The sequence below is a fragment of the Podarcis gaigeae genome (genome assembly GCF_964106915.1).
Source record: "Podarcis gaigeae genome assembly, chromosome: 6".
NCBI classification, from domain to species: Eukaryota; Metazoa; Chordata; class Lepidosauria; order Squamata; family Lacertidae; genus Podarcis; species Podarcis gaigeae.
The window spans coordinates 83396296-83409826 of record NC_139682.1 but is presented as its reverse complement, the minus strand read 5'-3'; the positions used below and the strand labels follow the sequence as shown (position 1 = coordinate 83409826).

The window sequence follows — 13531 nt, the reverse complement described above, 5'->3', positions numbered from 1 at the left end:
CAGTTCGTGGAATGGTGGCGCCTTTCCGTCAGGCATCCAGTCTCCCTGCCTAACCACCTTTCCTTGTGGAAACATCATTATTCGATTATGATTCTATATTTAGCTATTCCCTTACTGGACTCAAGGCGGAGAATAGATTTAAAAAATGCTTGCTCGAGCCACGTTAGTCTCTCTTCGAGCATCTTCCCGTTGCAGAACTACAGCTCCCATCAGCCCCTGCAAACACGCCAAATGGCCAGGGGATGCTGGGAGTAGTAGTACCGCATCTCCACACACTTAAATCTCCACACACTTAAAAAGGGCCTAGCTAAGTGGAGAAAGCGTCGCTAAGCTCACTCGGGCCTCACTTTTGAAAGTATTCTTGAAAGTATGGAGGCTCCTTTCCCGTATGAAAAGGGATACATGAGCGACACCTCTCATTCCTCCATAAGTGAATCTTATTAATTTATTAGATTTATAATATCTCAGGGTGAGTCATAAGCCGAACGGCGGTTGGCTGAGGGGTGAGGATGAGAGAACTGCTGCTTCTCGCTGCATCCGGGCCTTTGTTTTCGCGGCGTGAGGGAAGCGCCGGCCGGGAAGGCGGGGTCGGGCGCCGACATCCGGGTCCTGGGGGATGGCCTCCCTGAGCCGCTGCATCCGGGTCCTTCTCTCGTGAGGGAAGTTGTCAGGCGGCGCGAGGGGTCCTGAGGCGGAGAACGAGAAGCCTCCGAGTTGCTCGCCGGAACCTCCCCACCCCCGCACCCCGCCGAAGGCCGCTCAGGTACGGCTTCTTCCTCGGGCGGCGAAGGGCCGGGACGCCGGAGGACCCGCCTTGTCCGCCTCCCTCAGAGGCTCGGGCGAGTCGGCGTAGGGAATCCTCCCCTCGCCTCTGCTCGCCCTGAAGGCCTGGCGGCGGTGCCCAGCCTTCTCTCGCCGCCCCGAGCGCGCTTACTCCACACACGCGTTCTCACGCTCACACGAGCGCCGCGAACCGACAGCAGCTGGTTAGGCAGTGTAAACCGGCGGCGGTTGTGTTTTTGCGCGGGTTTGTGTTGCTTTCCCAGACAGGCGGTGTTGCACCCCCCCCCACCCCACAATAGCCTTCAAACTCCTTTGCGATGTCCCTTTAGCACGGGTTCAGTGGAAAGTCTTCCACGTAAGCAGGGGACCGCGCCGTGCATGTTGTTGCCTTTGTTTTGTTTTTATTACTTCGTTTCGCCTGTAGTTTTATTTCGCATTTTCAGGCTGTGAACCAGCCCCCAAGATCTTCGGGTCTTGAAGGGCGGTATACCGATTTAATAAAATAAATGGACGTCGTTGGGCTGTGTGTGTGAGAAAGAGAGAGAATTTATGCACAGTAGTGCAGCAGCCTGAAAAGGTGTCGATCTGCTGTTGCCTGGGTCAAATTAGGAAACTTCGCCGGAAGTTTTGGAAGAGTGTGTTTTGTACATCTGACAGCTGAACGTGCGTATACTTATAGTGTAAACACAGTGCAGATTACAAATTCAATGGCTCCTCCCACAGAGACCTGCCCCTGTCTGGGTTAAAATCAGGGACGGAGGAGGTTGTTCTGCAGTTGAATAGGTTCATCCCTCTGAGGGCCTTTTTAGTGGCGCCCCATTTGCGTAACATCCTTCCAGTTTAAATAAGTCGGCAGTGATTCTTCTGTTAAACAGTTTTCACCCACCGAAGCATGTGTTTATCGAGTAGAGTGGGGGTTTTTTGCTGCATCCTGGCTTGCTGTCCTGCTTTGGTGGTTTTATTTGCCTGTTACATGAGATTGCACCCTGTACTTGGATAATTTGTCAAGGAAGAAAGGATTGTATCTACCTGTCTGGTAGGCAAGATTGGGACTCCAAACTATGTTAGAATTTGGGTAGTGAAATGATCTCAATTTCTGTTCAAAAATATGACCAATGTTTTATTTTGTGTAATATCGCTGTGCCCTTATAACTGGAACTTGTCTAGCACAAATAATTGTGTCATATCATTGGAATCTTATTGTTATTAAGAACAGCAGCAAAAAACCCACATGTGTAACAATAATATGTTGTCTAGAAATATATGGTGCATCTCTGGTAGGGCATAGTATTAAACCCCCAAAGCAGCTAGCGTGTTTAGTTTCTTTTTCTATGATAGTATAAACTCTTTGTTCCTTAACTTAAATAAGTATTCATCCTCTGATATTCTTGTCCTGTGTTAAAAAGGATTTGAATGGTTTTGGAGAAAGGGCCGCAGTTCAATTGTAGAGCATCTGCTTTGCACACAGAACTCTCAGGTTCAATCCCTGGTGTCTCTAGGTAGGTTTAGCCATGGCCTCTGCCTGAAACTTTTGAAGAGCCTTTGCCAGTCAAAGCTGACAGTTCTGAGCTAGATGCACAATACAGTGGTACCTCGGGTTAAGTACTTAATTTGTTCCGGAGGTTCCGGAGGTCCATAACCTGAAGCACCACTTTAGCTCATGGGGCCTCCTGCTGCCGCCGCGCCACCAGAGCCCAATTTCTGTTCTCATCCTGAAGCAAAGTTCTTAACCTGAAGCACTATTTCTACGTTAGCGGAGTGTGTAACCTGAAGCGTATGTAAACTGAAGCGTTTGTAACCCGAGGTACCATTGTAGTCTGATTCAGTATAAAGCAGCTTTGTATGCTTGCTGCAACAGTAAGTCGAGAAATGAATGGTATTCTGTGAGTGCCAACAGCAATTCCCATATCTCAAACATTAAATCAGAAGAGTTGCATGGGCAAGAGTTGCATGGGCAATGTGACGAGTTGTACAGTTGTAAAGTACTATGATATATGGAAGTGTGTACAATAATTATGGTTTAAGCCGACAAAAAACTCCTAACGTCATATAATAGCATAGAGTACATAAATAACTTCCATGAGTCCTTGTTTCTGAAAGAGTAAAAAAGTGACTTTGTGTGCATGGTTGGCCAACTCATTCCATAAAGGTAAAGGTAAAGGTACCCCTGCCCGTACGGGCCAGTCTTGACAGACTCTGGGGTTGTGCGCCCATCTCACTTAAGAGGCCAGGGGCCAGCGCTGTCCGGAGACACTTCCGGGTCACGTGGCCAGCGTGACATCGCTGCTCTGGCGAGCCAGAGCCGCACACGGAAACGCCGTTTACCTTCCCGCTGGTAAGCGGTCCCTATTTATCTACTTGCACCCGGAGGTGCTTTCGAACTGCTAGGTTGGCAGGCGCTGGGACCGAGCAGCGGGAGCGCACCCCGCCGCAGGGATTCGAACCACCGACCTTTCGATCGGCAAGTCCTAGGCGCTGAAGCTTTAACCCACAGCGCCACCTGCGTCCCTAACTCATTCCATAGGTGTTGTCAAATATATTTTATCAGTATTCAGGTGCTAGCATCAAATGTTTCATGTTAGCACAAATAGGTTTATAGGATTTAACTTGCCTGGCTCTCTGGGGATTATGCCCATAGATAATAATCCAGAAATGGTTACAACTTCATATTTAAACTGGTTTTATGAATGTGTGCTGTTTTAAGCGGGCATGGGATTTTGCTACTGTTTACTTTCAAGTTTTTTATTTTAAGAACTTATGAGGCTGTAACATTTAGATATAACTTCTGGACAGTAGCAGAATCTCAGATTTATGGCACAGTACTTTTTGTGCAGCATAACTATATCCATGCAGATTAATAGATTTCACTATAGATAAGATAAGGCATAGATATTATATATCTATTTGAAGCATTTCCCCCCTATTTTTCAGGAGCCTCCTAACATTGAGAAGCAATGGAAGTAGCAACAAGTCAAACGCAACCTTGCAATGAAAAGCAGCTGCCAAATTCTGAAGGTGGATACGTGTGGCAGGTTACCGACATGAATCGACTGCGCCGTTTCTTGTGCTTTGGTTCTGAGGGAGGTACTTACTACATCAAGGAACAAAAGTTGGGCTTTGAAAATGCAGATGCTCTGCTGAGGCTTATTGAAGATGGCAGAGGCTGTGACGTGGTACAGGAAATAAAGACGTTCAGTCAAGAAGGGAGGGCAGCAAAACAGGAGCCAGCATTGTTTGCGCTTGCCGTTTGTTCACAGTGTTCTGATTCAAAAACAAAACAAGCAGCTTATAAGGCTGTCCCTGAAGTTTGTCGTATACCAACCCATCTCTTCACTTTCATTCAGTTTAAAAAGGATCTGAAGGAGGGCATGAAATGTGGCATGTGGGGCCGTGCCCTAAGAAAAGCTGTTGCGGAGTGGTACAATGGGAAGAATGACATGGCTATTGCTTTAGCGGTGACAAAATATAAGAAAAGAAATGGCTGGTGTCATAAAGATCTTCTCAGGTTATCCCATCTGAAGCCTGCAAATGAAGGTAACAACAACTGGGAATTTTCCATTACAGCTATAATTATCTGGAGTAAGGACTGTCTGTTTGAGTGTGTAAGAAATGAAGGAATGAGGAATGAAGCCTCCATAAAACTGGGGACCTGTTGTTGCCCAGGCTCATTTAGACATTGCAGAAATGAGTGACCACACATTTTGAAATCAGATACTTAGACAGAAGTGTGATCATGTGATTTTACTCATGGCTTTCATCGTAATGGGAGAAATGGTCCTTAGTCTGTTACTACCATGTTAAGTAGAATGACAAAAATCTCACTTTAAAAAAAATCACTTTTTAACTTTATACTTATGTGTGGTCCATTTCATTCTATACAGTGAAATAAAGGGAAAATGTGTCTCAAATAGCTAATAAATTATTGTTTTTTTTACATTATAACTGAATTATCTCTGATAATAGTTTTGATATTTTTCTGCAAGCTGTAAATGTACAGTAGTTATACTGATGTGCATTTGCATATTCTGCTGTAGATAAAAACCCAGTCACTTACTTGACAGTTGGGAGAAAACTTCTTAATAACCACCCTGTTAATAAGCTGTTATGCAAGAGTTACTGAGTATAGCTTTTTTCTATTTCAACAGGCCTTGCTGTAGTCACTAAGTATGTAATGAAAGGGTGGAAGGAAGTCCAAGAAGCATATAAAGACAGCAAGCTTTCTCCTGAGACTGAAAAACTGATAAAATATTTGGAGGCAGTGGAGAGGGTGAAACATACAAAGGATGAATTGGAAGTGATTCATTTGATAGAAGAATATAGTTTAGTTAGGGAACACCTTCTGACAAATCATTTGAAATCTAAAGAGGTGAGTGCATTAAATTTATTATGTGCACTAACTGTGTAGTTACCGTGATGATGTCGAATTGCCTGTTGATTTTTAAATGGTTAAATGTAATATATCCTCATTTTAAAACATCATATCCTGGTCTTTCTATCTCAATCTGTACAAGGTGTGGAAAGCATTGTTACAGGAGATGCCCTTAACAGCAATGTTGAGGAATCTAGGAAAGATGACAGCAAATTCTGTTCTTGAACCGGGAAGCCCAGAAGTAGCAGCAGTTTGTGAAAGACTAAGAAACGAAAAACTTCTTAAAAAGGTGAGACTCTCATGTTTGTATTATGCTAATGCAGCTCGGTGCAGTTGAAGTAGATCATTCTGATAATAGAAATTGTTGTTGAAGGTGTAGCTACACTTGCAGCTAAAAACAGCAATTTCACATTTAAGAGTTTTAGAACTGCAAATTTTGATTGAAATATATTGAACCTGCAAACAGCATAGGGATGGAAGAAAGTTGGCCACTATTTCTAGTTTAAGGAATTGCGGGTGTTGTGGATAAGGTTATAAAAACAAGAATCTTATGAGGTCTTTCTCCTGCACATTGCCATATGTTCAGGAAATCGATTGATCAAGGAAAATGTTGGGAAGCATTTTCTCAGAAAAGGATAAAGTATTGTGGAATTGACAAAACAACAGCACATTATTACAATCTCCTCCATTCTGAGTACCATTTTAAAGGACCATTTTGTAGGAAGAACAGAAACCTTTTACTCAAATGGGAAATAAATCTTTCTTTTACTCAGTTGGAAAGAGGGTTAATCCTGCAATGAGGGTTCTAGAGTAAAGTATGATGGAAAGAGTATAAACACATTAATTGGAGGCAGAGGGTATTGATGTTTCAACACAGCTTAGATCTGATGTGATGTGAGAGCATCAGAGAGAAGTTGCTAAAAACAGCAACCCTAAAACAAGTTAAAAACCTGGATATCTCAACATACAGTCATACCTTGGTTCTCGAACAGAATGCGTTCCGGGAGTCTGTTCAACTCATTGAACCGTTCGAAAACCAAGGTGTGGCTTCCTATTGGCTGCAGGAGTGTCCTGCAGCCAATCGGGAGTCGTGGAAGCGACACCCAATGCTTGACTTCCAAAAATCATTTGAAACCTGGAACACTCACTTCTAGGTTTCGATTGTTAGGGAGCCAAGGCATTTGAAATCCAAGGTACAACTGTATATTGTGTGGACATCTTGAAATCCCCCTTTTGGTGTAAAGTGAAGATTACACAAAAGTTCAGAAAAATTAATGTAAGCTAGGGTGGTCAGAAGACAACTTAAGATGACAACACCTTTTTTGTATTTAGAATATTGTTTTGTCAATTATATGTCTTTGAGAATGCAGCCCTCTTTTTTCTAGGCTCGAATACATCCATTCCATGTTTTGGTTGCACTAGAAAACTACAAAGGAGAACGTGGTTATCGGGGAAAACTTCGCTGGCAACCTGATAATGACATTTTGGAAGCACTTGATGCCTCATTTTACAAGACCTTCAAGGTAATTATCAGTTGTAGCTGCAGAGGTTCACACCTGTTTTAACGGCATGTTGATTTAACCTTTATTTTGAATCTTTCCAAACATACACGTATAGTATAAGCCTCCCGATGAGCAATCTTCATTTAAGAAAGTATTCAATTTTAATAATAAAAGTTTAAGGTCAGGATTATCAGAGTGTGTTAAGGACTCTGAAAAACAGAAATCTTTTGCTTCTCTGCCTCCTTTCTTGTCCTGGCTAAGTCCCATGGAGACCCATTCTGCAGATTACACTGCTTCAGCCACTTCCTCCTGCTGAGTTCCCTGAGGCCTTGTATTTGGGGGAGAGACAGATTATAAAGAACAACATCTTGTGCATCCTTCTCATACTGTGTGTTCTTCTAGTTCTGGGCAAGAGCCAATGTTGTGCCTGTAGCGTGACTTCCTTTGCTCGAGGGTCCCTCAAACAGACCTGGAGACTTGCGGGGAACGGGGGACGGGACAACAACAACCAGTTTGCACAAGCTGCTTCCCTTACTGTGAGAAGCGAAGTTACAGGGAACCAGGCAGAGGGCCTTCTTGGTAGTGCTGCCCTCCATGTGGAACACCCTCCCTTCAGATGTCAAGAAGATAAAGAACACAACTTTTAGAAGACATCTGAAGGCAGCCTTGTATTGGGAAGTTTTTTAATGCTTGATACTTTATTGTGTTTTTAAATATGCTGTAAGCTGCCCAGAGTGGCTGGGGAAACCCAGCCAGATGGATGGGATATAAATAATAAAATTATTATTTATTATTATTACCATCATCATCATTATTAGCAGATGACCATAGTTTGGACATCACCCTCTTTTTTGTCAAGGTAGCAATTGCTTGTTCTCAATGTATGCTTATGCTATGAAAGCATAATAATAACAACCACTCTCCCAATTTACCTCTCACACTCTTTCTTTAGACAATGGAGCCAACAGGGAAGCGTTTCATGCTTGCAATTGATGTCAGTGACTCTATGTTCCAAAAGGTTTTGGGTAGTGTGCTGAATGCTAGTACAGTTGCTGCAGCAATGTGTATGGTAAGTTACGTTTGTTTCACCAAATTATTTCAACTCAAATTTGAATGCTGAAGTAGCTTTCTGTTGTCTTTCATGCCCAGACATGCACTCTGCCTACAGACCTAATCAAGAGACACCTAAAAACCTAAGTGGGGGGGTGGGTAGAGTAAGAGAGTAGCTTGTGATGCCTTAGAGAGTCTTTCCTCATTTTTTAAAAAGGCTTACTTTAAAAGATAAAAGCATGCTTGCAAACCATACATAATAACCCCTATCTAACTTTTTATCATCTAAAAGTATGATGCAGATAATAATGCATGTATTTGGGGTGGTTATGGAAGACAAACAAACAACTTAGTGAGGGAGCAATGTCCTCCTTTCTACTCCCAAATGTCTCACATTAGCACATTTAGAGCAATGCATAGAGATGTGAAGGCCGGGGCGAGGTACAGGAAAATTGGGGGGAAATGGGTTTCCTCCCAATTTTTCCATTTCCCCCCCCAGGCCTTCACATCTCTAGGAAGGCACGAAGGAGCCACCTTGAGCAGCAAAAGAGATACAAGAGGATGGAGGGATCTGTTAGAGAGTGATAAGTTTGATTGAGAAGTGCAATAGGAGAGGAGTTGAAGAGGAAATGTGAAAATCCTCAGACAGACAATGGTACCCTTAGGTCTCCCTTCAGAACATAGAACACAAAATGAAAATAAAATGGCTTCATTTTCTGTTTTCTGTTTTGTTTAACACTTTTACCAGGTTGTTGCACGAACTGAAAAAGATTCTCATATTGTTGCCTTTTCCCATGAAATGGTCCCTTGCTCGGTGACTGAGGACATGACATTACCTCAAGTGTTACATAAGATGTCTGAGGTATCTAAAGCTTTTATTTTTGTCTCTAATTTTATATATGGAGTTCAGCTAATTGTCTTGAATTACAAAAAGGAATTACTGGTAAACTTTCTCCCTCATTTTGAACAAAGTATTTTATAAATAATACTTTGAAGTATCTGGTTCACTTTCACATTATTTTTTCACCTTTAAATTAAACCGAAGCTACTTTTGATAATATTTTCATGCAATTGTCACTGTTCTCCAATCTATATATAATCCTATACATATGGACTTGGATGTAAATCCACTTGTGTTCAATGGGATTTTTCATCTAGTAAGTATATTTAAGATCTTAAAATCTGTGATTTGTTTGAAAAGATGGAATCGAGAACTTTATCAAACATCAATAGACTCAACAAAAATATAGAACTAAAATTCATTTTTGCTATTGAACATCATTATATGTCCATGACACTTTACATAGTTGCATGCCAAAATCGAAGAAAAACAAAACCCTGGCGTTAAGAGTTTACACCGTAAATTTCAAAAGGAGGAGTAACAGGTAGAGAAGGAAGAGGCAAGGCTAAGATGGAAGACCAAGGGCAGTTACCTGTACTTAAGCTTTGTTGCAGTTGAGATTGAGCATAGATTTGAAGTGATATTGGAAGGTAGAGGGAGAAAGAAAGAGGCATTATATAGGAGTTCTAGGGATAAGGGACAGAAAGAGAATGTGGCTAACACTTGTAAGAATAGGAGTCTTTGGGTCAACTGCTGGCAATAGAGTTTGAGTAAATGTTGTGGACAGGGATGTAAAAGGAAATAAGAGCACAGAGAGATGCTAGGGCAAAACCTTCGAGAGCTATATGGGTAAAAACAAAAAGTTTATCCTGGATGCTGAAGTGTATAGGAAGTCGTCAGGGATTTGCGGAGGGCTTCTCAGAGTGCACCAGTGTGAGAGATGAGTAGAGTTTTGAACCGAAGTACAGTTCCCATCTAAAACGTCTGCTGACTTGTTTTGTTAATAATGGTTTCTTATTTTTCCTAGATTCCAATGGGTGCCACAGATTGTTCTCTTCCAATGCTATGGGCTCAGAAGACAGGTGTAGCTGTTGATGTCTTTATTGTGTTAACAGATAATGAGACATTTGCTGGAGATACTCATCCTGCCACAGCCTTGAGGATGTATAGAGAGGTAAAATGCCCTTTGTACAACTTCTGTAGGAAATAGCTGATTTTTAAATAGTTCCCACCTTTTAAAAGGATGACTGCTATGTTGCAGAAATAAAAACTCTTTAGAATCATTTATGCGTGGCAGTTGAAACTACAATACTAGTGGCTGGCACACTGTTAAAAATATTCCAGTTTGCAACAGCAGCACTCAAAAATAAAGCATTTTCTTCAAACATTTTGCTCAGTTCACATTTACTCTGGTCAGTATCAGTGTAAGGTGCTGTACTTTGTGGCTCTTCAGTGGGTCTGCATCATGGTCAACCAGATTTGTGCATGTGTGGCTATAAAAGCTCCCTAGAAGCCAAGCCGGGCCAATAATGATTTCCATAGGTAGGACAGAGAGGCAATGGCAGTAGGAGAGCCAGTACAACTTCTCTTTTGTCCTAATGTGCAGCTGCGGGGGATGTTATTGTAGTAGAAAACAGATGGAGTTGGAAACCCAGGGAAATTGTCAATGAATACTGTCTTGCATGCAAAGAGGTGGGGCAGGTCAGCCGGGTTTCCTGTATCTGTCACAGTAAAGTGTAAAAGACTTGGCTTTTGTAAAGCGTTGATACATGGTTGTGCAGCTGCACACTGGAAAAAACATGTTTCTTTTTCTTCTTCCTTTAGAGAATGGGTATTCCATCCAAGCTGATAGTTTGTGGGTTGACATCCAGCAGTTTTACCATTGCAGACCCAGATGACAGAGGCATGCTGGACATATGTGGCTTTGACGCAGGAGCACCAGATGTCATTCAAAACTTCACTTTGGATTTGATTTAAATCTGTGAGCACCTGCTTTACTGAATCTGTTACTTGCTGAAGACTTTGACCTGGGACTTACCAGTCGGATTGACTGACTGTACTTACTTATGACTGAGTTTGACTCATCAATTGGAAAGTTGAACTTTTTTAAAGGGGATGTACAGACAAGTAGAGGCAGAATCCACTTTCTGGGGAGATTGTTTACGTCTGTTGCATATAGTTTTAAAATAGCAGTGGAAAGCCTTATAGAAATACCTATGGAACACCATATGTGTTTAATTTTATTAATAGCTTACCAATAGCAAGGTATTCCATCAATTTATACATTATTTTCTGAAAATAATTTTATTCTGTTACTTCCAGGATGGGAAGTGATTTTAACATTTTACATTGTGTTGGGTTAATAACTGTTTGCTTGAGTAGCTGTTACTCATTATATTGAAAAGGAAAAGTGAGACCAAGTCTGCACTACAGGTTAACTCACTTTTATTAATGTGTGTTGGTTCACATTGTGTACACCACACTTACTTTTAGCAACTTGCTGCTTTCAGTGCTCCTTTTATTTGTAGGGGATTCTGTTTCTATAAGTGTTGGGATCTTTTTTGGACAACTGGATTGTCCCAAGGGATATGTGGGTAGTGTTTGGTCTTCAGCCTCCTCCTCCATCATTCCTTGTTTCAAAACAAGTCTTGTCTTGCAAGAATTGCACGATTTCGTAGTCATGCATTCTCATCACACTAATTCACGAATAAGCATATTTTAAATTTTATATGTTTGCTGATATGAAGAAGGATCACCAAGCAAGTTTGTCTTTTTGCACATTTTAATCAAAGGCAAATGAAATTACAAACCTCAGCATTTGAAGCACAGGGACAAAGAAGTGGAGAGGATTGTTGGCAAAGATAAAAATTGGGACAAGTAATTTCATGCTAGTAAATGGTGTAGGGAATATGCCCTGAAACAGTCTTTTAAGTGTGACAGCACCGAACCAGTACAGGTTTCCAGGTATTTTGAGTGCAGTTGATGCCAGTGAGAAGCTAAATTCTAGTCAACAGTGATTTGTGGTATACTATTAGTGCAGGCAAAGCCCATGGACCAACCTTGTAGTTTTCACCTCTGCTGTGTACAATAGGGAAATACTTATGGAATGCACTAGACCACACAACTGTGATAGGGGTACAAAAGCTACATATATTTTAAACTGAACGGGGGAGTTTTAATTAAATTATAATGGATTTTTTCGGTCTTTTCCGGAGCTGAATGTATGGTACATACTACTACCATTACCTTATCTATGAGCATTATAGGTAACAAACTGCCCTTTTTAATGCCTTGTTCACTTTGTTCAAAACCCATTTCCTTCTACCAGCTTCTATGGAAAGTTTTAATCTATTGAGTTCTTCTTTATAGGGCACTAGTGTTAATCAGTGCAACTGGTAGAGCAAAATTGATACTTATGCATGTATATTGGAGTCCTGAAATATGCCATATAATACAAAAAATAACAACCACACCCTTCCTTTCTTTCAAGTGTTCTTTTGAAAACACTTCTCAATGCAAACACTAATCTATTCTCAAAATCCAGCGTAATTATAGCAAAGTAATTACACAGTGCATTCTGCAAACATTTTATAGTCCACAGTTTGTACGGGCCTCAGCCTAGTAAACATTTGATTAAATTGTAATGAGCAAGGATGCAGCAACTGCCTGCATCTTATCCAGTCAAAAGTGTTTGCACTGCATTTTGTATAAAGTACCTACTATAGGTGCTTGCATTTTTTCACAACTTCAAAATGTTACTTGCAAATGCTATTTTTTTTCTTTTTAACACTTAAAATGGCTAAAGAATCCAGGAAATCACAATTTGCAATTGTTGCAGGATGTGCATCTTAAGACATTAGTAGTTATGTAAGTAGCGGCATACGTTTAATACAGGACTGCAAAGTTCGACTAAGTGTAGAATAATTCATTAAATTTTTTGATCAAAAAGATTTATAGAGTAACACATTTTCAATAATAGTAATGTAACTACTTCACCTGGAAATTCAGGCATTGTCTTAGAAAAGTCCAAGATTAATATATTCAAGATAATTAATAATTTGGTACAGTTCTTTAGAAGGAGATTTCTTTTCTGCCTTTCACAGAAGCAGCTATCCAGCAGAAGCAGCTATATTTAAAATATTGCCGTTTGAAGTACTTCTGGCTGCAATCTCTTGTCTAATTTTTTTTATTAAAGGAGGCAAGTGTCTAAAAATGTTAACATAACACTGTGCTGCTTTTCTAATATCTTGGGTGATATTTGTTTTAGATTAGCTCTTGTGTACATAGCAGGCATTATTTCCTTCTTGTGAAAAGATAATAATTCTGTTATGAGTATTATGCCTCTTCCTGTAGAGAGATGCCCTACATGGATTAGATGCATGATTGATCAACAAATACTATTGACAGTTACTGACCAAATGAACAGAACTACTGCCTTCTCCCTAGGTATGAGAATATCAAAAGCACAGAAAATGGTAAATGCTAGAATAGGAAAAGTTTGGTGTAAACATTAGGCGAGTCAGAAAAAGCTAATTGTTCAAGTAGAAAGAAGCTGACATGACTGTGTGGCTTTAGCACAAATTTAATTCATTGAAAACTAAAAGGGATAGCTGTAACTGTACCATATTTTTACACTTTCAAAATTAAGGACAGTTAACTCGTGTTATACACATTTCGCTTGTGTGCATTCAATTTTATGTACTTGGCAAATTAAAAACAAACAAACAAGGGGGCAGACCTAAAAGAAACAACCCCTAACTTTTGCAATTCCATCCATCATTGCATCTAGTATGTTTTGACTATACAGTGGTGCCTCGCAAGACGAAATTAATCCATTCCGTGAGGCTCTTCGTATAGCGTTTTTTTTGTCTTGCAAAGCAAGCCCATTGACAGCTTAGCGGATTAGCGCTATTAGCGGTTTAGCGGCTTTTAGCGATCAGCTGTTAAGCGGCTTATCAGCGGATCAGCTGATAAACGGCTTAGCGG

The 13531-nt window shown here is 40.8% G+C and overlaps 1 protein-coding gene across 2 annotated transcripts; it reads left to right on the top strand.

The window, feature by feature from the left end:
• Positions 1–293: 293 nt before the first annotated feature.
• RO60 (Ro60, Y RNA binding protein) lies at positions 294–12763 on the top strand. 2 transcript variants are annotated; one of them, XM_083745354.1, is made up of 10 exons: positions 540–2368; positions 2600–2932; positions 3308–4317; positions 4929–5149; positions 5295–5441; positions 6538–6675; positions 7607–7723; positions 8453–8566; positions 9573–9719; positions 10370–12763. In XM_083745354.1, exons 3-10 carry the CDS (start codon positions 3738–3740, stop codon positions 10520–10522), a joined length of 1617 nt encoding a protein of 538 aa, XP_083601480.1. In that variant the 5' UTR covers positions 540–2368; positions 2600–2932; positions 3308–3737; the 3' UTR covers positions 10523–12763. The 2 variants fall into 2 exon arrangements, with proteins under 2 accessions (XP_083601479.1, XP_083601480.1); XM_083745353.1 differs by lacking the exon at positions 2600–2932 and having other exon boundaries at positions 294–763; positions 3715–4317.
• The last annotated feature ends 768 nt before the right edge of the window (positions 12764–13531 follow it).

Bases quoted from the DNA above. Each gene is read 5' to 3' on its own strand.
- RO60 (XM_083745353.1), top strand. From the start codon at position 3,738: ATGGAAGTAGCAACAAGTCAAACGCAACCTTGCAATGAAAAGCAGCTG. The intron at 5,150-5,294 runs GTGAGTGCATTA...AATCTGTACAAG, and splicing joins ATCATTTGAAATCTAAAGAG to GTGTGGAAAGCATTGTTACA. The intron at 5,442-6,537 runs GTGAGACTCTCA...TCTTTTTTCTAG, and splicing joins ACGAAAAACTTCTTAAAAAG to GCTCGAATACATCCATTCCA.